Raw genomic sequence first — 25964 nt, 5'->3', positions numbered from 1 at the left:
ACATTATGAACTTTCCACCACGAACCACGAATGTTCATGTTACCATGAACCACGGCCTGCTCTTCCAAAAAGAACCAAGCAACAAAGACCTGGGGGTGTACATCAGTGCAAATGGCACAAAAGAGAGACCACCGACGAGCGATGTGGACGTACAACCAAAATAGCTCTATCACCCATACTTTTAGGAGCGCAAAGCATGGCTCCAAGAGATCCATGAGACACCTACATGTAAAGTGACCCTTTCCATAGCATAAAGCGAATATGCCCAATAAGAACTGAAACCAGTTTTCCTTCAATGGAGGGATGATAATTCCCTAATCAAGCACTTAATTACAACAAACAACACATAAACATGAATTGAAATGCACACTTTACCTTCAAAATCTTGGACAATAGACACTCTATTGGCCCCAAAACTGGCACCCCTTTTAGTATTTCTTTATCTTCAATTGCTAATGAATTGATTACAAGCCAAGATTCCACAATCTCTTTGGCTGATCCAAAACCTACAAATTGGAAAATTTCCCCCTTATTTTTCACCTAAGACTTGCTCTAATTAGACCACAACAAGCCAAATGCTACCTCAAATTCACAATGGATGGATTGGCATCTGAATTCCCTAATAATTCCATAAATTTCATGTACTGAATTTAGTATACAATGCCTTCTACGAATGGCATATGTCCCGAGGTGGCTGCTAAACCCTAATTTTAGCAGAAATTTAGGATTTATGGTAAAATTCCCTCTGTTATCCACCAAATTTGGCTGAGATTTGCTCCAAATGGCTGAGATAAGCTAAGATCTTCTACGAATTGACTAAAGGAGGTGAGAGAATGCCAAAGAGAGAAAATTCAGCTCCAATCTTCATGTTGCCTATTTCAACCAACAAGAAATGCAATCACTTCCAGCCTGCAAGCACCAGCATGCTCTCGCTAGCCAGCTAATGATATTGCTAGCCCCTAATGTGCCTTCTCCTACTATGGCCTGATCCCCTAGGGCCTCTGGCTGCTATCGCCTATAGCAAATGGCTGAAAACTAGTCTTAATTCTGATCTATAGCAGCTTCTCTCTCTCACACACAAGCTGGAAACTCCCTAAATGGCTAAAACCAGGCCCCAAAAACGTTTCCTCAGTCTGCATGGGTATTTTTGCCAAGTGGCAACCTTCTAAATGCAATTTTCAACATTATCCAACCATTAAATTAATTTTCAGAATTGAATAATTCTAAATTTAAATTTCAGCCCTTCTAACCCTACCCAAAATTAAATATGCCCATCCATAATTGAATTGGCTAGACAATTTGCAACCTGGAGTGGTCCCCAAATCTCTATTGAACCTTATAATGACATTAATTAATTTATTAATGCTAGTCCCTAGTGTCGCCACTAACACTTACTGGTTAAAAAATTGTCCTAGGGTCAAAACTAACACCAACTGACCAGCAAAGCCCAACTAGCATAACTTATCACAACTTTTGCCTTTGATACCCATTGCATCCTCGAGGTCCTTGGCTTGTTACCATGAAATAACTACCATGTGCATCACATGTGTTAGACAACCTTGCATATTTGATTAGTAACTTAATTAAATGTTATATGTCTATGAAATGGGTGAAGGTCAATTAAGTGCCTGAATTAAAGAGCAAATCAGATTGAAGACTTGTTAATCACTTTGGACAGTAAGGGGAGTTTGGACTGCGAAGGGGATCGAGAGAATCCCATTGTAAATCAACTTTTTCTTCAATAAAGCTAAAGAAATACCGAAAGGGGCACCAATTTTGGGGCCAATCGGGTGTGCATTGTCCAAGATCGGTAGGTTAATTTGTATTTTCAAGTTTGCATTTATTGTTTGTTGTTGTAATTAAGTTGTAATCAGGGATTTACCACCCATCCACGGAAGGAAGGCTGGTTTTACTTAACTTCGAATACAATCTCTCTTTCCTTTCATCTTTTTCAGTCTTGCCTTTTGAAAATCCAGTAATACATAATCACCCTCTACAAACTGCAAAGCATGTCATCAGTTGCCTTCTTTTGCTTTTCTTGTAACCTCTAAAGTGTATATTTTATCTTTGTATAGGCTACATCCAAGTTTTCCACATAACAATTAGCCTCAAAGATCTTATCCTTAGTCTACAAGATAGATGGTACCTTCTTGCCGCCATCTCAAATGGAGCTTTGCTAATGAAACTATGCACTGTGTTGTTGTAAGCGAACTCAATCAATGGCAAATATTGCTCCTATTGTATCTTGTGGTCTGAAACACGGCACCTCAAAAGATCCAACACTAAGGAATTTGCTTCCTCAGACTGACCATTTGTCTATGGATGGAAGGATAATGAGAATGTCAACACGGTACATATATTCTCAAACAACCGTATCCAAAATAAATTGGTCATTTGAGAGTCTCAATCACTAACAGTTGACTCTAGCATACCATGATACTTAAAGATATGCTACAAAAATAATCATACCATATGATCAGCCTTTATTTTTTTCCTCACCAAAATGAAATGGATAAACCTGCAAATGATAGTCCATATTCCATCATTCCTTGTAGGTGTTCTAGAAAGCTCAAAAACAAAATCCATTGCAATGCACCAAGGTCTATACGGAATAGAAAAGGACTACAACAAGCTCAACATCTTTTGTCTATCATATTTTACCTTCTAACAAATGATGCATGTCCTAAGGAACTGCTCTACAACATGCCTCAAAGCTGGCCAATAAAAGAAATGCTCCACTGCCCTAATTATGGCATCAATACCTCTATGTCCTGCATCATAGAAGCATGACTTTCAATGATAACTCTAGGCTTCAAATTGCTTTGTGACACACAGTCATCTATGCATCATTAAAAATCCATCTGGTAGTACAAAGTGCTCATGCCTCTGGCCATTGCAAAGCTAATCATAAACATTAGCAAAGTCCGAATCATCAACGTACTCCTCTTTCATGGTATCCAATTCAATGTGATAAATCATGTTGATGGCTGAAATTTGTGGCCTATGTGACAGTGCATCAACCACAACATTCTTTGTACCATCAATATGTACAATCTAAAAATGAACCATAAAGAAAAAAATTCCCCATCTAAGATCTCATATGCTTCTCTAATAACTCTCTCTGTCAAAAAGTACCTCAAAGTTTGACTGTCTATCTGTGCTGTAAAATCAATCCCCCAACAAGTAATGTTTACACATAGACAATGCATAAATTATAGCAAAGAGCTCTTTCTCATAGATTTGTAAATTCTTCTCTATACCGTGGAGAATTCGGCTCTCATAAGCCACAACTCAGCCATCCTGCATAAGAACAAGTCCCAATGTTGTTACCACATACATCACACAAAACCACAAATGACTTTCTTAGATCATGCAACACAAGCATAAGATCTGCAGTCATCTTTTCATTTAACTTTTCCAATGCTGAAATTTTTACTATTATCCATCTAAATGGCACATTTTTCTTTTGTGAAGCATATAATGAAGATGCGATTTCAACAAACCCATGTACATACTTCCTCTAGTAAGAACATAAACCCAAGAAGCTACGGATCTCATGTACATTCTTCCAAGGTAGCCATGATCATATTACCTCAACCTTTGTAGGGCCCATACAAATACTACCAGCCGATACAATATGCCCAAAAAAGTGGATCTCATGCAAGAAGAATTCACTTTTCTTGTCCTATTCTTACAAGGCTTACTAACAACAATGTCCAAGTGCTTTCTATGCTCTGTCTAATTCTTTGAATAGTCAATTATGTCATCAATGAAATTACCCACAAATCCTCTATGTCACCTAAAGATGCAATTCATCATCTGATTAAATGTGGCAAGAGCATTCATGAGTCCAAAAGGTATGACAAGAAATTCATACAACCCAAAAAATATTCTGAAAGCTATCTCAAGCACATCCCCTAGTCTAATGCGTATCTGATAATACCTACTTTTTAGATCTATACGGCTGAAAATGACTGCCCCTTGCAATCTATCCATAACATCATCGATCCAAAGAATAGTCAATGCACATACGCCATGAACCATCCTTCTTCTACACCAAAAGCACTGGAGAAAAAAAGAAGATGAACTGATCTGAATTAGCCCTTTTTCTAACAGCTCATTCAGTTGACTCATAATCTCCTGTTGAGCATCACTGACGTTGTAGGGTGCCTTATTAGGTGGCCTACTACAAGAGATAAGATCTGTGCCATGATCTTCAAGCCTTTCATGTAATAGTTGGCCTAGCAGTGATTGAGAGAAGCAATCAACATACATTTTCAGAAATGACATGCAATCCTTCTCTAACGTAGACATATTCCCAACATTCTCGCTATCATCCTTATCCTTAGTAAAAACCAAGTACGCTTAAAGATGATTTTTCATTACTTTAGAAATAGCAACTGCAAATACAACAGGGACAAATTTCTCGTTTAACTTTACATCAAGTATAAGAGTCTTTCCCTTATGCTCAATAGTGATCTCTTTTGCACCTAAATCAATCACCACATGCATATTGTGACACCACAGTATACCAAGCAATACATCACAACCCTCAAGTGGAGAAATGAAGAACTATTTGCTGTCCACATATCCCTGTGTATGCAATTGAAGCTTTCCAATGAGCAGTGTGACAGGCTCTGCATGGCCCTTATATACCATTCTAACTTCCCCTATGGGTCCCATCTCATCTTCTCTAATGTCTAGACGGGCTACCATGTCTACAGAGATGAAGTTGGCTCGTGCACCATTATCAAATAATATCAATGCATGTGGATCCCTAATTTTTCCCCATGCTCTATACACAACTCAGTAGTATCATCATTGGGCTCATCACTAACAACATAGGGCACCAATCCCACTGATGTTTTAAGCTTATTTTCCTTGGAATCACCCTAATTTTCTATTTTTCCACATTGCTACCTATTGGGATTGTCCCTTGCAATGTGGCTCTCCTATTCACAAAATAGATCATTTATTTGCAGCCATCAATTGCCAATGTTTTCTAGCCCTTTCTTTGCTGTTTTGACCTCTTTTCAAGCTAATTTTCAATTTCTGCCTCTTTTCTCAACCTTAAACAAGTTTCTAGGATGCCTGAATCCTTTCCACGCAACAAAGCATCTGCTATAGCAGCAATCTCTATGAGTTAAGACATGCTTGACATGGTGGATTTAATGCCAAAATCCCTCATTCCTTTGGGCAGCCCACATACATAATTTTCCACTTGGTCATAAAGGGGTATAGGGCAATAAGAAGTGACAAGCAAAAATGCATCCCAATATTTTTTTTTGTATTGCTCCAAATTTTTACATTCCTTAACATCTAGCTTGTTCCAAGCCGTCATGATGTCCACAACAAAGGTACTTGTTAACCAATTCGATACAAACATTTGCTTAAATTGTACCCATGTTGATGGTGCTCTACCTTGCATCAAAGGCATGGACCACCACTGAAATGCATTCCCCTTCAATAAAGTGGCTGCCTTTTGAATCTTAAAGGATTCGATGAAGTTTCCCCCTGAATATACAGCATCAAACTGCTAAATGAAAGTCGAAGCTTTAAGGCTATCTTGTGCACCACTGAAGGACTCAAACTTCACTGTATTTCCACCCTCATCATGATCCTTTACTGGCTCTTTGGGTGTCAAGTTGTCATACACTATCTACTGCAAAAAGGGTACATTTACTGAATTTACATCAAAACCAACACCAAATGGACCATTTGCATGACCAACACTCATTCCATGAGCCACATGCTACTTTGTGCCCTAAGCATCAAGCCAATGCTGCCATACATAGGGTTTTGCACATTTCCAGTCATACCCACATACATTAGGCCTTGCACACCATGCATTGATTGCCACGTACCATAGGGATTTGTGCCATACATTCCTATATGCAACCCTGACCATCCATTGCATAGAAATTCGTGCTACCGCCAAAGTATCCTAGCTGCCCTATCATAGCATGTATTATCCATCGGATTGGCACTTCCATGTTAACCTTGCATCTGTATTCCTTGCCCCATAGATACCAATTATTTTGCTTCATTGGCCTCTTTGGAAGCTTCAAGTAAAAACTTTGGCATTACATTTGGTGCACCTTACTATCCCAAAGATACAGAAGATGGCTGCTTCTTCTTGCTCTTGCTATCCTGCTTCCGAGCATTCAAAAATTAGGTCAATTGAGGATCCTTTGCCAATTCAACAAAAAGATTTGCTACTATCCTCGTTCAATTCTTAAACTGGTAATCAAATTCCTCTTACTTTGCTAGTCATCAGCCTCATTATGCCTTGAAATCCATGCATCTTGCCCAACAACAACATTTTCAGTTTGTTGTCCATGGTCTGAGTCTTGTCCAAGATTAGGCATTGCATTTCCTCCATTCTCGAGTGAATGTCCATACTAAGAGGCCTCATCACTGCTTGATTCCATCTCACTGTATGAAGACATCTTGCTGTAATTTCTTAGTTGAGCACAAGAATCAAAACTAGCACAAAGCTTTGGCTTGAAAACAAGTACATCGAGCCTACCAAATCGAAGGATTGAGTGGTATCCTGGCAATGGAACCATGAAACCAGCCTTCCTTCGGTGGAGGGGTGATAATTCCCTAATCAAGCACTTAATTACAACAAATAATAAAAAACAAAAATTAAAATGCACACTTTACCTTCAAAATCTTGGATAGTGGACACCTTGTTGGGCCCAAAACGGCGCCCCTTTTGGTATTTCTTTATCTTCAATTGCTAATGGATTGATTATAAGCCGAGATTCCACAATCTCCTTGGCTAGTCCAAAAGCTCTATGCTGTTCCAAAAATCAATATACAATTTGGGCAACTTGCCCCTTGTCTTCCACCCAAGACTTGCTCTAATTGGACCCCATCTGGCCAAATGCTACCCCATATCCAAATAGATGAACTAGCACCAAAATTCCCCAATAATTCCACACATTTCAGATGCTGAATTTAGTGTATGAAGCCTTCTATTGATGGCACGTGTCTCAGGTGGCTGGTAAACCCTATTTTCTACAAAAATTTAGGGTTTACAACAACATTCTCTTTGTTGTCCACCAAATATGGCTAAGGCTTGCTCCAACTGGCTGAGATAAGTTGAGATCTTCTGAGAATTGAATGGAGGTGAGAGGATGCAAGAGAGAGAGAGAGAGAGAGAGAGAGAGAGAAGTTCATTGTTTCTTCGTGGAGGAAACCTCCAATCTGCCTATTGCCTATTTCAACCAACAAGAAATGCAATCACTTGCAGCCTGTGAGCACCAAAACGCTCTTGCAAGCTAGCTCATGATATCGCCAGCCCCTCATGTGCCTTCTCCTACTATGACCTAATCCCCTAGGGTCTCCAACTGCTGTCCCCTGCAGAAAATGGCTGAAAACTCATCCGAATTATGATATAAAATTGATCCAAATTATGATTTGCAACACCTTCTCTCTCCCTCATGCAAGCTGAAAACCCCTTGAATGACTCAAACCAAACCCCAAAAACGTTATCTCAATTGGCATGGGTATTTTTTTCAAGTGAGAGCCTTCTAAACCCAATTTACCGCATTATCCTCACATTAAATAATTTTGAAATTTAATTTCATCCCTTCTAACCTTGCCCAAAATTAAATGTGCCCATCCATAATTAAATTGACTAGGTTATTTGCAATCTAGAGTGGTCTCCAACCTCTGTTGGCCTTAGACTAGCATCAATTAATTAGCTAATTAATGCTAGTCCCTAGTCTCACCACTAACACTAATTGGCCAAACAACTATCCTAGGGTAAAACTAGCACCAACAGACCACCAAAGCCCAACTAGCATGACTTATCACAACTTTTGCCTTTGACACCCATTACATCCTCGGGGTCCTTGGCCTATTACCATGAAATAACTGCGATGTGCATCACATGTGCTAGACAACCTTGCACATCTAATTAGTAACTTAATCAAATGTTATCAACAAGATTAAAGCATCTCAAAACTTCACATCCCCGTGACAAAGAACCCTCAAGGTGGAAGCAATCCAAGGTAGAAGTGGCAAAAAATATGTGAGCATAGGAACCATAATGGAATGTGCCACTTTCAGGTGAACTTGGAGAGGCCAAGCCTGCGGTTTCCAATACATAAACTTTACCTCTAATTTCCAAGAAATCCATTCTAACAACTCCTTGGGCTGAACATCAATGCCCAAGAGGTTACCTAGATGCCGCATGACATTCCCACATGAAATCTATCAGCCTGTCACTTTTAGTGTTGTCAATCTATCATCTCTTGGTTGTGAGCTCCTATCAGAATCTTATAGAGACATGGGAGCTCTTGCATTTTAGTGTGTATTTCCCAAGTTCTGTGAGCAGTTTTCAGCATTTCCCAGCTTGTTCCCCTCTGTCAGACATGGCCCTATCCCCCTAATTTTTAATCATGTCAATTGTATTACTTTCAGCATTCCCCAGGCTGTTCCCCTCTGTTAGACATTGTCCTGCTGTCCCCCTGATTTTCACCATGTCAACTATATTATTTTCTACATTTTTTATGCAGCTAACTGCATTAAATGCAGTCCGCCAGCTGGCAGCTGGTAGACCAGCATCAGGTCGGCCAGTTCTGGTCATTTCCTGCTATAAATAGCAGGCTGGCTGGTTGAGGCAGATCACTTCTTTCGCAGGCTGCTCCTCCGACTGCAAGCACACTCCTCCGTCATCGGTGCTGCTGCTGCCATCATCATTTCACGCCACATCCGGTGCGCTCACTGACACCTCGGGTTGGGTGCAGGGACTGATCAGTCCATCTATTTGTATTCAGCATTTATTTCAATCAGTGCAGATTTCTTTCTTCCTTCATCTTCCTGATGTACTCTTTCTCTATGTTGGAGTTCCTTCTTCCATTGCACACTCTCATATGATATCATCACTAAACGAGAGATCACATAGGAGCTTTTCATTGCAAAGACCACCTCGAAACTGCCCAGCACACCGTCCCAGATTTGCATTTGCTGCAAACACAGCCTTCCAAGGTTAGGTGACTCCTTTCCCTTGCTTTCAGACCCCTCAGCTGCCCACATGACTGCCCTCCAGTCCAGGCAACAAAAAGCAGATTTTTCTGCCCCTCCGCCCCTAGCGACTGCTCCTCACAATAGGCGACTGCTCCTAGACATAAGTGATACAATCTAGGTACTGGCGACAGCTCATTTCTCCTATTTTCCTCCTATCTACTCGTCAAATGCAGTTTTTGGGGTGTTTGCAAGTTCTTGAGGATGTCTCAACACCAGTTCTTCGGTTTTACTATCTCAAAGGATGAGGCTTCTCATCATTCCTCTGAGCAACGGTAAGATTATCAGAGGTCTATGTCCCCTATGCGAACTCCCCATTCAAAGCACCCCTCTTCTCCTCCCTCCCTATATGTTTCTCATAAGGCACAGTCTTTCGGCTTGAAGATGTCTTATATGGCACTCGGTGTATAAGTGCACGTGCTTCCTTCTTTGCCCAAAGAAGACAAGTTGGATGGTTCCAATTATTCTCTGTGGTCATGTAAGGTGGAGTGTATTCTTGACACCTTTGACCTTTGGGAGTTTCTCTCTCCTTGTTCCCCAATTTATGGAGGACCCTACCCATGGGTCATCGATGGATCATGCAACCCTTTGGGATCGGCTCAACTCCAAAGCCTGATCTTTCCTCTTTATGAGTTTATAGGATTCTCTCTTGGTTCATGCTCACATATTGAAGACTTTGATCACTCTTCAGGAAGAATTGAATCAATCAATAGAATCTATAGTTTGATCATGATGATGATCAAGACACTTGATCCCTGACCATGGCATAGAAAGTCGAAAGGGCCTTGGTGATCTACTGCGTAGGAGCAGACGAAGTACCAAGAAAGTCAAGGAAATATTCTCTACACATACGCACAATGGATTATGGGTCCATAACCATTCAGTTGTGTGCATGTTGGAGGTGCACCATATTTTCTCCAGCAAGAGAGACATGCAAGCCTTTAAAAATTTGATGTAAGTGACACAAAGCATCTTGTAAATTCTTTGTCAAGCTTTGCAACTTGGCTTGTTGATAAGATCTCAACTAGAATCGTTGAATGAGATTTGTCAACCTTATGGCCAATGGTAGCAAGAACGGATCATTTGGGGAACCAATCTACAAGGAGTGGACAAATGCTAGCATTACTTCAACATGCTGACACTGCCTGCAAAGAGAGCCATGATGAATACCATAATGCATGGCAACCCTCTATACATTATGGAGCAGTTGCTCAAAAGAATCACTGCCCCCTACTAGGAAATCAAGTGGAAACCTATCAACCAACTACTCCATATGATCATTAAAGATTGGGTGCCTTAGACAAGATGAACTAAAGCGCAATGGAGTCTTCCCGAGAATTGTGCAAAAGGTGCAACAAGGCGGGCAAGCATGTCAAATTGCAAAGGGGAATGACCTAACAAAACATATTGTTGCAACACTTGGATATCCAAAATCTCTGGCAGGAAAGGATCATCATGCATAGCATACATGCAGTCCAAGAGCGAGACCATGTGGCAGAGTATTGTACCAATTGAAAAATGAAACCTGAATCCGATGGGTGGAGCCAAGACCAAATATATTGCTTCAAAACAACCATCTCAAAATCATCCCACACATGGCTCTCAAATTTATCCATCATTGAGTGCTCGGAGGTAGACTATGAATGATGAATGCACATATTGAAATCTCCCATCAATATTCCCGAACAATCAAGAGACAAGCAAGCTGTTAGCCAATCCCACAAATCCCATTGAGACGAAGAGTCATTTGGTGCATAAAGGCCTACCAGCCATAGTACCTCCCCTTCAAATAGGATTTCAACAACCCGATAGCGGCCATGGATGTCGTTCTTGACAAGGACCGGCTCAAATTTGCCATTCACGACCATAAGCACACCTAAATAGCGTCGAGCTGAGCCCCTCCATAGAATAACCGAAGCGATGGCGATCCACAAGTTTTCCAGCTTCACTATGATTTTTATGCTCAATAGCACATTGCACATCCCATTGATTGTCATGCAAAATGCGCCACATATCATGCTACTAGTTGCATCAACAAATGCCACTCACATACCAAGAGGTGATCCTCATATATCATGATTAAAGGAGTTCATTATCGAGGCTGATTTTTCCACGACTGCACTTTCACAACCAAAATATCAAGAGTATGCTTGTCTAGAAAGTCAACCACCAATACTGCAAATGAGTTCAAAGTCCCTACGCTCCACTTTGGAACTAGAGAGATCATATCCTTGTTTTGGAACGACCGTTGGGTATTGACAGTCCTAAGGGGTGATCATTGTACCACAAGGATTAAAAGCAAGCTACACAAGAGGGTCCCAAGAGCTGTCAACAAAGGGCTTCGGATCGGAGAGTTTTAAGGACCTATAGAGACTGCAGCATTAGCAGTAGATACCGACGATCTTATCCTTGGGATGCACATAAAGTGTGTAAGGGGTCTTGCAAAGTGCTTGGCAAAGCTGCTATCGAGCGCACATCATACTTTTTCCCTCTTTTGGCACAGACATCAACCCAATCCTGGTCAAGCAAATCCAAAGGCTATATAGGTCATTTCCCTTTATCCAAAATAGGGCGCACTGGGGCCTCATTTGCTTGAGGGCCATCAACAATAGGAGCATCTATGAGAGTGCACAATGGAAGAGAAACATGAACACAGAGAGAGAGGAAAAAAGAGACAGCAGGAGAAGGAAGAAAGAAATCTGCACTGATTGAAGATGAATGCTAAATACAAAAGTGTGGACTAATCAGCGCTAGCCCACAGCCCAAGGTGTCAATGAGGGCACTCAATCATCGAGAGTGGTGCCAAGGGGTAACCTAGAGGGAAGGGAAGGACTGACGGTTGGGTATTTTCTCGGTTGTTGTTGGGCGCGGGGGGTAGAGGTCAATCGAAGACAAGGAATCACATGTATAGCTTAAGCAATCAGATCCTCAAAGGCTGTAGCCTCATCAAAGATCACATACCTACTGGCCTCAATCTTACGAGGCGACAAATCATAGAGCCGCTAGCCCTTTGTGGTTGTACTATAATCAACAAAGATAAGTTTCTCCAACTTCGAATCAAGTTTGCTCCACCTTTTCTTCTTGTCCACATGGACACATGCCTCATATCCAAAGATGTGAAAGTGGGAAACAAAAGGCTTCCTCCCAAAGAAAGCCTGGTAGAGAGTCATATCCTACAATGCCGAAGTAGGTGACCGATTGCGGATGTGAACCACAATAGCCACAACCTCACCCAATAAGGAATGGGAAAGACTCCTATGCTCCAACATCGATGGGCCATCTCAAACATGGTCCGATTGGCACGTTCCACCACACCATTTTCAAATAGTGTATTTGAATGAAAATATTCCACTTGAATATCCTCATCCCTGCAAAACTCAAAAAATAGATTAGAATAAAACTCGACGATATGATCAGCTTGAACACTACAAACTTTGAAGAAGGTTTGCTTCTCCACAAACACCTTCCATTCGCAAAAACAGGAATATGCCTTGCTCTTGAACTCCAAGAAATAGGGCCACACATAAAGTACTTGGCCTTCCCAAGGAAGTCCGTGCCCATAGGTCCGCAAAGGTTGATGTGTATCAACTCAAGTAGTGTAGAAGCCCTCCGAGTAGCAACCTATGGATGAAGTTGCCTATACTACTTGCCCTTCAAGTAACTAGAGCATAGTGAGTGAACAAGAGGAAAATCAGGAAGTCCCTCAACCGTTTGCCTCCTAGAAGCCCACCAAATAGCATCAAGATTCAAATGCCCATAACGAGAATACCAAAGCAATCCAAGCTCATGTGAAGATTGCATAGCAAGGGCTGTGAGTGTGTAGAGTCCACCCTCCTGTGTACCTATCCAAAGAGCAGCACTTGAAGATGCATTCTCCACCCTTACTGAATCTTGGGTGAAGATGACTTGGATACCTAGCTACGTAAGACAGCCGAATAGCATCAAGATTCAAACGCCCATAACAAGCATGCCAAAGCAGTCCAAGCTCATATGAAGATCCCATAGCAAGGGTTATGAGTGTGTAGAGTCTACCGTCCTATGTACCTGTCCAAAGAGCAACGCCTAAACATGCATCCTCCAACATAATTGCATCTTAGGTAAAGATGACTTGAGTACCTAGCTCTGTAAGACCGTAAACATACAGAAGGTTAAAGCCCAAATCTAGTACATAGAGGACTTTGGTTAGAGAAGAATGCTGATCAGGCAATAAGGGAAGGGTCCCACTCTACACACAGGGACTAATGAGATTCCTCTAGATCACATATCCTAAAGCCAATCCTATCGGTAATTCATGTGGGAAGAGACCCCACTATCCACAATCCGGGGTTGCTCCTTAGAAGAAGAAGCAAGAGTTGTATCCTTCACCTAAAGCAAGTGTACAAGGACGAACTCAATGGTAGCGGATGTAGCCTTCAAATCCTTAAACCCCTCCTTAGGCTTCAAATGGGGGTACTTCTACCAACACTTCTCCTTAGGATAAGTGCCCTTTCCACAGAGTGACCACTTGAGCTTCTTCTTCTCATCCTTAGAATCATCCTAATTCCTTTTTGTCCTCCTATTTCTTAGCCTATGGTTTCCCCTTCTTCTTCCCACCCCTAGTACTTACAAGCCACCTTATAGACTCTCCAAGTGTGAACGTGAAGAAGTTGCAAAGCAAGTCAAAGAGTTACTTGAGATGGGGTTTATTGAACCAAGTTCCTCACCTTACGCATCTCTAGTCTTGCTAGTCAAGAAGAAAGATGACTCTTTCCATATGTGTATTGACTATAGGAACTTGAACAAGATTACAGCTAAGAACCAATATCCCATCCCATGGATTGATGACTTGTTAAATGAGTTGAAAGGGGCACAATTCTTCACTAAGATTGATCTGCGCTCTAGCTATCATCAAATACACATGAGGGAGGGTGATGAGATCAAAATGGCTTTTAAGACTAATCATGGGCTTTATTATTTTTTACTCCACTAGTTCCCAACTATCTAAGATGCTCATAATGCTCCAAGACAAACGATGAAAGGTCCTCCCAAAAAAAAGTATCTCAAATCCTTGAAGTTAAAAGGCTGGTATAGAAGACATTGTACTTAGGAGATGGTAGTTGAGTCAATAGAATCGTAGCCATATCCTCCAAAGATATTATCCTCCCAAGGGACAAAAGCTCGTCTCACATATCCTCCAGTTTGTTGATGTGATCCTTCATGAAAGGAGAGTCATCAATACCGAGCATTCGAAGCTTCTTCTCCAAAGAGATGCTATGGACAAACATCTTTTGATGATAAAGAGACACAAGCTTCTTCCACACCTCTGCCGCAATCTTCAATCTGCGAACATGAACCAAGACAAAATCTTGTAAACTCATAAACCCAAATGGTGTTGCCTGCAACCAGATGGTGTCACTTGTGTCCGAGAGCTATCGCCTACAATCAGGGACTATCGCTCAGATGATGTTGCCTCGGTAGCAAGGAAGACTGGAAACAGGGGAGAGTAGTCATCTAATGCCTGGAAAGTTGCGTTTGTGAGGTGGTCTTTGCAACGATGAAAAGCTCCTCTGTGATCTCTTGTTTGGTGATGATACCATGTGAGAGTGCGCAACAAAAGAAGGAACTAGAACACAGAAAAAGAAGACAACAGGAAGATGAAGGAAGAAAGAAATCTGACTGACTGAAATAAATGTTGAATACAAACAGATGGATTGATCAATCCTTGCACGCAACCCAAGGCATCAATGAGGGCACCAAATCTAACCTGAAATGATTATGGCAGCAACAGCTCCAAAGACGATAGAGTGTGCCTGCAGTCGGAGGAGCAGCCTGCAAGAGACGTGATCTGCGCCAGCCAGCCAGCCTGCTATAAATAGTAGAAAAGGACCAAAACTGGCTGACCTGATGCTAGCTGACCAGCCACCAGTTGGCCCTGACTGCAATCGGCTACATTAAAAATGCAGAAAAAAATGCAGCTGGTGTGGCAACAAAATCAAGGAGACAGGACAATGTCAGACAGAGTGGCCCAAGCTGGGAGATGCTGAAAAATGCTCACAGAACTAGGGGAATGCACACTAAAATGCCAGAGCTCCCATGTCTCTGTCAGACTCTGACAGGAGCTCACAACTAGGAGATAGCAGAATGACAACACTAGAAGTAACAGATTAACAAAACTCTCTGTCTATCTCATTCTCTCTCTACTGCAGGTCAATGAATCTGCCTGTTCTGCCGCGCTTGCCCCTGCACTGGTATGCTGCCCTGCTGCTATTGAATTTGCAGTTGCCCTTGAGTCCAGACACCTGCACAGATAACTAGTGGGACCTGTGATGACGCACAATCTGGACTGCCACTAGATCTCTGTGCACAGGACAGGGTAGGATTGCGCAGACCTACGGACACAGTACAGGCTACGCAAGGAATACAAGTGGCGGGGCTCATGTCAGGTCACAACGCTAGGAATCTCTCTCTCTCTCTCTCTCTCTCTCTCTCTCTCTCTCTCTCTCACACACACACACATTTTAGAATATGACAGATTTAGTAATTATCACACCACACTTATGTAATAAAAAAGTCATTCGAGTATCCAATCAGTCACCATCTATCTAATCATCCTAGCCTTCAAGCAAACCTCTCTCTCTCTCTTTTTTTTTTCGTAAAAGGTAATTGTATTAATTACGAAAAAGGTACAAGTTTACATGATTACAAGATACACGATGGCTCTACCCCATCGTGTGTACACACTGACTCTCTACAAGAACCAGAAGACCAAAGAGTTACAAAGTCATGGCAAAGACACAGAGGAAATTGCCATATGCCAGGGACGTAAGTCCTCCCAAGAGAGCATGTCAGAGTGCCGGAGAAGATCTATCTGCCAATACAAGAGACCTTTAAGCCTAGCAATATGCCACTAAACATTATAGGCGGAATCAAAAAGAAAAGCATTCCGAATGGTCCAGTTGTGCCAACAGCCCCAATATCGAAGAAAGTGAAACAAGATCTTCATATGTGGCTGTGTCGGTGTGGGATATTTGGGCTACACAAAAACCCAATCAAACGGGCATAGCGAGAAACCAACCACCACTCGCCAAACGGCTGACAAGAATGACCAGATTTTCTTAGCAAGGGGGCAAGAAATAAAACAATGACGGGCGGATTCCACACTGGTGGTGCAAAAGAAACAGTTGCCGTTGGAGATTCGACGCCCTGGAAAGAGCTGAAGCAAGCGGAAGACCACCAATCATCACCCTCCAAAGAAAGACCTTATATTTGAAGGGTGTCTTGTTCAACCAGCCCTCCATCACACTGACCCTCCACCATGACCGTGATTTATGCAATCCCCATAGAGTATTAGCTTTAGTAACCAGCCATTGATGATCTTTAATCAGAAGATATGATACACCTGGTTAGCTGAAGCCTTTTCTAAATTCAGCCGGCCTACAAAGTCCCAATCCTACCAGGGACGATGCGAAGCAAGGGCAGGAAAGGGTTCTCTGCTCTGGAGCACCATCAAAAGCTGTTCCCATAAATGCATGTATCTACGAGGGATCCTGAAAAGCCTCCTGGCTGTACATAACGATATCAACACATTACGACTGGCAAGGGTGGCATCCGCCACTGAAGTTAAACCCAAACGTGCCATGCGGTTGAATTTTGGTTGAAGCTCATGTTTACCTTCCCACGAAAGTAACCGCGAGACTGCCAACAATTCCAATTGAAAGGAATTAGTAGCTAAGCGATCCTCCGTTGGATGCCACTAAGCCTTCCAGAGGACCAGTCTCTAGGAACATACCAAATGGGCAAGCAGAGATGAAGAAGAACTGGAGAACCGAGAATCAGCATTAAGAACATGCCACCAAGAACTCCGGATTTGGGTATTACCATGCAGAAGCCCGTGATCCTCAAGAAAATAACGGGTTATAACGACCCATGGATGATGATCCGAGCACATGGCGCAAAAAAGAGACCAGCGGAGTGCCAGCATATGAGTTTGGGCATCTAAAATAGCCCCTCCACCCATGCGTTTGGGGGTGCACGCATGCGACCAAGAAATCCAGGAAATGCCTGCATGCAAGGAATCCTTCTTCCATAACATGAAACGAATAGACTGAGTAAGAGCATTCAGTGTAGTAGTAGTCCAGGGCAGCAATGGCAAGAAATATGTGAGCATGGGCAGCATAATTGTCTGGGCTACTTTGAGGCGAACATGGAAGGGCCAGGCCTGAGACTTCCAATACAGAAACTTAGCCGCCAGTTTCTGTGAAATCCACTATAGTAGCTGCTTCGGGAAAACATCAACACCCAAAGGGTACCCAAGATATCTGACAATGGAGCCACGGGGAACAACCATTCCCTACCAGTCCAATGACTGCAAATCTGACTCCGTGTAGCTGAGAATGGCTGATTTCAAAGTGTTGATGTGAAGACCAGAAGCATGACCAAAGAGAACCCAAACATCTAATGCTTTGCGAAGGTTATCCTTGTCCGCACGCAAAATCATAAAGCTATCATCAGCTAAGGATTGACTAATGAAGTGCTGTCCAGAGGGAAGCGACAATCCAGCCAACTGAGTAGAAGCTGCCATATGAGATAACATCGAAAAAACTGGATGAGTCGCAAGGGCAAAGAAGAGAGGACTCAAAGGGCACCCCTGTCTGACAGAGCGGGCAAGGACAAATGGCTTGGTAACGCCTCCATTCAGCATGACTCGCAAAGACGCTGCAACACTGATAGTGTAGATCAAACAAGACATCCGAGCACCAAAGCCCATAGTAGACATAAGTTCTGCAATGAAAGACCAGTCCAGACAATCAAAAGCCTTTTCTAGGTCCAATTGAACCAGTACGACCTCCTGATTAGAATGCCTTGCATAATCAATCGCCAATTGCGCATTTAATACATTGTGCAGAATGTTTCGGCCCTTAATGAAACCATACTGGAGAGGATGCACAATGGCAGGAAGATGCTTATGGAGCCAATTCGCCATTACTTTAGAAAAGATTTTATACATAGAACCCATCAAAGAAATTGGGCGCCAATGTTGCAACATAGACGGCGAAGGAACTTTTGGAAGCAGTTTAACAAGACCTTCTTTCCATGAGGAAGGCATGATCCCCATTTCCCACACCTGCTAAAACAAAGCCGTCAATGGTTTCGCGAGTTGTTCGCGATTTGGATGGCAAAAATCTCAAAGAACTCATTGGTGAGACCATCCCAGCCAGGACTTTTATCCTTGGGCAAGTGTAACAGAACATCCATAACCTCCGCCTCACAAATATCTGCCTCCAGAGTAGCTTGCATGTCCTGCGGAACCTGATTGCAGACCAAATCATAAAACATTGAACGAGCATGAGTAAGTTGGCCTGAAGGTGGAGAAGTGGAACCAAGAAGGTCGAGGAAATAATTCCTACACATATTCACAGTAGTCTGCGGATCAAGGACCATTTGACCTTCTGCATCCTGGAGTCTAGTCATATTCTCTCGAGCAGGAGAGGCATGGAGAGCTCGAAAGAACTTATGAGTCTGGCAAGCACTATCTTGCAAAGTCTCCGTCAGATGTTGCAATTTGACATGCTGATAAGATTTCAACTAAAACTCTTTAATAAGATCAGCCACACGCATTGCCAGTGACAGCAGAAATACATCATCTGAAGTGTCCACCAGCAAAGAACAAACCAAAGCCAGCAGGTCCTCCGCTGCTTGTCGACGCCCTGACAAAGAGAGGCATGATGGATCCCATACTGCCGAGCAACCCACTGCACATTAGAGAGCAATTGTTCAAACGAAGCAGTGCTCTGAGATGAGAAGTCCAATAAGAATCAATCAATCAATTGCTGCATATAGCCCTGAAAGATTGCATGTTTCAAATAAGACAAGTTGAAACGCAAAGGGAGTCTATCCAGAAATTGCTTGAAAGTTGCAATGGGTTGTGCAAGCAGCTCAAGCTGTAGAGGGAAATGGTCTGACAAGGCATATTGCTGCAACACTTTCATTTCGAGCATCTCAGGAAGGAAATCATCATTCTGCATGATGTATATGCGGTCTAACCGCGACCATGTTGTTGCATACTGGGCAGAATGGAAAGTAAACCCTGTAGAAGAAGGGTGCAGCCAAGACCAAAGATCTTGCTTAAGAACGGCAAGAGCCAACTCGTGCCACATACGACTTTCTGGCACATCCATTACCGAATGCCCTGATGTGGACTATGAAGAATCAACACACCTATTAAAATCCCCCATCAAAAAACCCCTTCTGCCAAGTGACAAGCAAGTCTGCAAAGTATGCCAAAGCTCCCGACGAGACAAAGGATCATTCGGAGCATAGAGGCCAAGTAACCATAAGATCTCTCCTTCGAATAAAACTTCAATCACCACAAAGCGGCCATGTACATCATTCTTAATAAGAACAGGCTGATATTTTTCATGTACAATCATGAGCACACCAGAATACTGCCTGGCATGTGTCCCTGCATAGAACAAACGAAAGCCATGTCAATCCACAACTTTTCCTGCTTCACCATGACTCTTGTGCTCAACAGCACACAAGACATCCCACTGATTCTCATGCAATACAATCCACATGGCATGTTGCTTATGGCGAGAACAAATTTCTTGCACATTCCACGTGGCTATCTTCATGTGTATTCAAAAGAAAATTAGGTATGAGGCACAGCTTGCCTCAATTTGACCTTTTCTGCCAGAATGTCCAGGACTCCCTCATCCAAAAAATCAGCTAACACGGCAAAAGAGTTCTGACGACCAGATTTGGAGGTAGACGGCATATCCGCTGTCTTGGGGATGGAACAGGGATAACAACGATCCCATGGAGTAATGACGTTACCTCTAGTATCAAAAGCCAGCTTAGCATGTGGACCTTTGGACCATCCGAATACACTCTCCTAGTGGGCTGTTGACGAGGAGCAGAGGAAACCATAGCAGGAGCAGAGTGCTCTGAAGACAACATTTCTTTCCTGCGCATATAAGAACGCATGTGAGGCAGTAGTAGGCACAATATCCACCATGCCAGCACAACAAGCTTATTGCCTTTTTTTGCGCGTACATCTACCCAGTCATTACCATGGGAATCCAAACCCGAAACCTATTGTTTACCTTTATCTAGAACTTCAGGTGGCTAGGTGGCATCCTACGACGGAGCATCACACACCATATCTTCCATGGGCAACGCAACATGCTCAGCATCTAAAGTGTGGTGCTTCTCTAGGCATTCAGCCATAAAATGCCCCCATTTTCAACACGAAAAGCAATGTCCTGCAAAGTTGCCCCATTTCAAACGAAAATGTAAAGGATGCATGCGAAAGCAATTAATATGTAACCAAGCAGGCCTTTTCCTAGCAGTGTCCCATAACATGCACAAACGGTTACGATTCATGGCCCTTAGGCTTGGGGGGACCAGAACAGTGCCCACAACGGCCATGGCGTCCTTTAACAGTGGCCAATAGACAGCCGGACAGTTTTCCACTTCAACCCACACAGGGCATTCACGTTGCAGTAGGGGCTGAAAATCTGCCATTGGGCGCCATGGCACAACATGGACCAAACAACGATCAAAGAACAATGGCAATTTAGACAAGAGAGCAGCACGGTGCATCTCAGATTTCAACAGCACCTCAAAAAAACCTCGGGGCCCAACAAAAATCTCTTCAACACATTCCCCTTGTAGCAGACTGTGCAGCCACTGGCGAATACGGGAAAGCAGTGGGATCCTACCAGTGAAGAAGAGTATCACAGCACATTCATAAAACACTGAAAAGGAGCGCAAGACATTTTTCGGGTCCACAGTGGCTTCCAGAACATTTTCCTTTGCAGAGTTAGAAAAGACTTCCTGATTATGTTGAACATAATCGCCAAGCAGAGTGTTGGTAAACTCCAACAAATGCTCCCAGTCAACATCCTAAGAGTCCACAGAATCAGAAGCAACTTGAGCATAGGAACGATCCTGATGATCCATTGTCTCTTTCGAAGTATGCTGGTGCGTTTGCTCGCAGGCTGGAAGTCAGGAGCAGGGGGCATCTCCTCTGTGCACAAAACCATATCCTCTGGTTCCTCGGTATCAGAGTCCGAACCAAGAGCTGCCACCGTTTGGTCTATAAAAGCCAGATCCAGACCAGCCATATTGAATCACTACGTATGCTAGTCCAAGGCCGAGTGGAGCTCACGAGAGGCAGAAACACACGGGCCTCTCTCTCTCTCTCTCTCAAGCAAAACGGACCCTGCACTGAACTGACGAAGGGGCTTAGGAAGCGTGCGCGCAGAAACAGACGGCCGTTGTGCAAAGAGGGCACGTCCACAAGCAAAGAAGGCCTCGTTCCCTTGCTGGCTCACGCTCTCACGCTCGTTGTGTGGCAACCTGGGTGTGACGGGCCGCTTCCCCGTCGTGGCAAAAAAGGGTCGAATCAGGGCGGGCAACTGTGCAGGGCCGAAGCTAGGGAGGACAAAGACAATCAGTAGGGCAGCAAGCTAGCACGGCGATCAACGGGCACAGGAGGGAAGGACCAGGGCGACGGAACAAGTGCACATCCAGGCGACAGGAGGGACGGGCAGCAGGGTAGGCGGCAAGGGGCAACGGCAAGGACAGACGTCGGGCCAGTAAAGGGCGCGCGACAAGCAGCAGGCCCCGCAGCGCAGGCCTAGACACGGGCACGTGACCCCGACAGCGGCAAGGCCAGACACGTCAGGAAAATGTCAGGTGGCGGCGCGTTTCCACGATCCTCTGTCCCTGTCGCTCTCTCTCTCTCTCTCTCTCTCTCTCTCTCTCTCTCTCTCTCTCTCTCTCTCTCTCTCTCTCTCTCTCTCTCTCTCTCTCTCTCTCTCTCTCTCTCTCTCTCTCTCTCTCTCTCTCTCTCTCTCTCTCTCTCTCTCTCTCTCTCTCTCTCTCTCTCATGAATAAGTGTATTTCAATGTATGGAAATATTTACATCAAGCCAACCCAAACGGAATGGAAACAACTCTAACGAAGCCATCAAGCTATCGGAACAACCTACTACATGAGCAAAAACTCTCTCTCTCTGTGCCTTCTGGGCAGCCATGAAAATCATGTCAAACACAAGCCATGCCAAAAGGCCACTAGAACATAGCATACAAATAGCATGTAGACAGCACAATCGGAGTAAAGTGAACCATATCCAACCAAGGAGCAGCCACATCAGGGAGGACTAGGTCCGCTGAAATCATAACCACAAATACATGAGTCCAACTCAAAAATAAAGACATTACAGGTACGCCAAATGTGATGGAGAGTTGTCCCTTTGAGAAAGTGGAAGAGCTAGAATGATCCGATCACAGTGAACGAGAAAGGTGTCTTGCACAATACCCAAGAATGGATGGGCATCTGCTGCCCAACACACTGAGGTCCACACACGGGAAACAAAGCTCCAAATATGTCATGCCAACGGGCATGAAATGAAGAGATGAATCAATGTCTCTATCACAAGTAGTGCAAAAGACACAATGGCCATGTGAGATCTTGCAGGCATGCAAGACATCCCCAGTAGGAAGACCACCAAAAAGTAGCCTCCATTCAAAAACTTTCCCTTGATAAGGAATCTCGGACCTCCATAATTGAAGAAATCTGTGCCGCCACTTCTATCCGCTATCCCAAGCATGCCAAACTGTATTAGCGTTCACAATGACCCATCGCTTATCTCTACCCTCTTATGGTAGATTTGATTAGCCAACCTTTTCCGAAAATCATCGAGTTTCACAAACATCCAATATTGCCAAGGTAAAGTGGATCGAAGAGCACGTAATGGATTATAGCTCTGAAGCAAATCTTGCAGGGTCGACCAGATTTGGCTATAGCCTCTAGAAAATCAAAAGTATTAGCATATGCAGTAAAAAGAATAAAGACAAGACTACCCAGGAATGATAGCATCACGTAGCGTCTGTAATCTCAATCTAGCTATCCAATCAAATTTCTTTCTCTGTAATTCTTTATCTAGCCAATCAAGCAGCCTTGAAGTGGCCAACACTTCTGTTTGTCACGAAATAGCCTCCTTTTGGAGATCGAGACGACACAAAAATGTAAATTGAATAATATCTTGCCAAGAGGCAATCAGATGAGCTAGGAGATATGATTGTAATGTTTTAAGAGGTCGTGTAGAATTCAGCACGTGCCACCAAGATGCCCGAATTACCATGTGACCATGGGAGATGCCAATCTCCACAATAAAACATTTTGCAACATTGGTCCAAGGATGACTACAAACAAAGGGCTTGCAAAAGTGACATTCTCAGAGCTTTCATATAAAGATTGACATCCAATAGAGTAGCTCCTCCCAACCGTTTTGGAGTACTAATATGCTCTCAAGATATCCACACCTGACCCAAATGATTACCTTTCTTTTTCCATAACATAAAGCAGATGGGTTGTGTTGAGCTAAAATATGCATTACTTACTGATTAGCCTCTTAAACAGCCCCAAAACACACTAAAAATGCTCTTTTAGAGTAAAACCCTAAAACGGGGAGCGGTTCGAGAGTTCAGTGGAAACCCTAGAACGGGGAGCAGTTCGAGAAAGTTTAGTGAAAACCCTAATTTTTGGGATGCCCTTGCACATCTATAAATAGACAGGCTGCCCCCCTTCACCAATCATCCTTGTTTGCAGGTTACACCAGCCCACACACCCTCTGCTGCTATTGGCGCCCAATTTCCAGTCTGCAGCCCGCCTCCATCTGCTGTCCAACCATTATCAACTGCAACCACATCATCTTCAGCCTGTCCATTGCTGTAGGCGACGGCTCTCAGCTGCTGGGGACTACTCCAAACTGTCCCAAACTGCTGTTCAGCCTGCTGTCCATCATCTCCATGGTCAGCCAGCCTGCGTTTTCAGCATTGCAGGCCCTGACACTCTCAAACACTGTTTCAGCCTGTTGTTTATAGCAGAATATGCACAGTTTCCAGCCCCCGATTGGTGGTACACTGCTGCATTTACCAGTTTCCAACCTCCAAAATGCTGCATTTTGGTGACTAGCCTACTGCCATTCACTATTCAGCACTCCTACACTCCAACTCGTGGTCACAGACTTGGGATCCATCTTCGATGGACGTCACACTCCGACATTGCTCTGCCCTTGAGCACAGTGTACACTCTTACATTCATTTACAGCATTCATTCACTTCAGAGTTGTGTTCTCTCTCTCCCTTCTTATGTTTGTGTTTAGCCTTCTTACATTCATTTATAGCATTACTTGCTCATTAGCCTCTTAAACAGCCCCAAAACACACTAAAAATGCTCTTTTAGAGTAAAACCCTAAAACGGGGAGCAGTTCGAGAGAGTTCAGTAGAAACCCTAAAACGGGGAGCGGTTCGAGAAAGTTTAGTGGAAACCCTAATTTTTGGGGCGCCCTTCCACATCGATAAATAGACAGGTTGCCCCCATTCACCAATCATCCTTGTTTTGCAGGTTACACCAGTCCACACACCCTCTGCTGCTGTTGGCGCCCAGTTTCTAGCCTGCAGCCCGCCTCCATCTACTGTCCAACCATTATCAACTGCAGCCACGTCATCTTCAGCCTGTCCATTGCTGTAGGCGACGGCTCTCAGCTGCTGGCGACTACTCCAAACTGTCCTAGACTGCTGCTCAGCCTACTGTCCATCATCTCCAAGGTCAACCAACCTGCACAGTTTTTGTATTTGAGTTTTGAGTTTTGCGTTCAAGGTTTGAGTTTTGCTTTTTGTGTCTGTGTCTATGTCTTTGTGTTTCTGTCGTCATGGTCGTACACTCTGTGTGTCCTCAGTGCAAACCCTAGCACTCTTCTTAACAGGTTGCACCAATTCCAAGACAGACTTCTTGGTCCAGGGAAGCAGGGGTAAAAAATAAGACACTATATTAATCATGATAGATTAAGCCACTTTTAACCGCACATGAAGAAGCCAACCTTGTGATTTCCAATACATAAACCTATCATGGATTCAAGAGAACATCCAATCAAGCAATGCTCGAGGAGCAACATCCACACCAATGGGATGTCCCAAATGTCAGGTAATATCCCCTTTAGAAATAGCAACTCCCTATCAACCCAATTTTTGCAAATCACTCTTTGTACAAGAGATCAATGTAGATTTTTTAGTGTTAATGTGAAGGCCCAAGGCCAAATCAAACAAACGCTAAACAGCCATTGCTCGATTAGCATTGCTTCGGTCAACCTTAAGGAACATAAAAGAATCATCTGCCAAATATTGACGCGAAAGTTGGGAACCACTAGGGAGAGATAAACCAACAATCTCCCCATCATTGGCCAACCGATCCAACAAAGAGAGAATTGGATGAGTGACCAATGCAAACAATAAAAGACTAAGAGGGTATCCTTGGCAAAGGAAACGAGATAAAGCAATTTCATCTATGACTCCCCCATTAAGCACAACATGTGCCACTGCATCCTGGTTGATGGTGTCAATAAGAGAACTCATGTAGGGACAAAAGCCCATGGTAGACATCAATTGCCACATGAAAGACCGGCTAACATGATCAAAAGCCTTTTAATATCCAACTAAATCATAATCACCTGTTGGCTAAAAGCTTTGGCATTATCAATCCCCATCTGAACATTCAAAATATTATGCATGATATTCCATCCCTTAATGAAACCATACTGACGTGGATGAATCAGCTATGGAAACACTTTTTGCAATCTCTTGGCAATGACTTTGGAAAATATTTTGTACAAGGAACCCATAATAGAAATGGGTCTCCACCGTTTTAAAGTGTGTAAAGAAGAAACTTTGGACAGCAAGCGAATGATTGTAATTTTCCAATCCAAAGGCACTGATCCAGATCTCCACACATGTTGGCAAAGGTAAGTCAATGGGTCCTTAAGTTGTTGTACATTGGCCGAGAACAGCTCATTAGGAAGGCTATCCCAACCCAAGCTTTTTCTACATGAAAAATGGGACAGCACTTCTTCCTCTGTAATATCTACCTCCATCAAGTCTCGC

At 43.3% G+C, this 25964-nt stretch overlaps 1 protein-coding gene across 7 annotated transcripts in view; it reads right to left on the bottom strand.

The window, feature by feature from the left end:
- ATXR2 (histone-lysine N-methyltransferase ATXR2) overlaps positions 1-25964 on the bottom strand; it is a 247580-nt gene that overhangs the window by 216556 nt on the left and 5060 nt on the right. For 2 of the 7 annotated variants that reach the window (XM_087661179.1, XM_087661181.1), the window contains exon 2: positions 3261-3300. The exons of 2 other annotated variants lie outside the window; for them this stretch is intronic. In XM_087661179.1, coding sequence (XP_087517305.1) covers positions 3261-3299 — 39 coding nt within the window. In that variant the 5' untranslated portion in view covers position 3300. 3 more of the 7 variants (XM_087661182.1, XM_087661183.1, XM_087661184.1) reach the window with 3 other exon arrangements.

This window comes from Lygodium microphyllum, chromosome 21 (genome assembly GCF_053477565.2).
Source record: "Lygodium microphyllum isolate KBCC chromosome 21, Lygodium_microphyllum_v1.1.10, whole genome shotgun sequence".
NCBI lineage: Eukaryota > Viridiplantae > Streptophyta > Polypodiopsida > Schizaeales > Lygodiaceae > Lygodium > Lygodium microphyllum.
The sequence above is the reverse complement of the archived record's forward strand: the minus strand, read 5'-3'. Positions and strand labels throughout refer to the sequence as shown.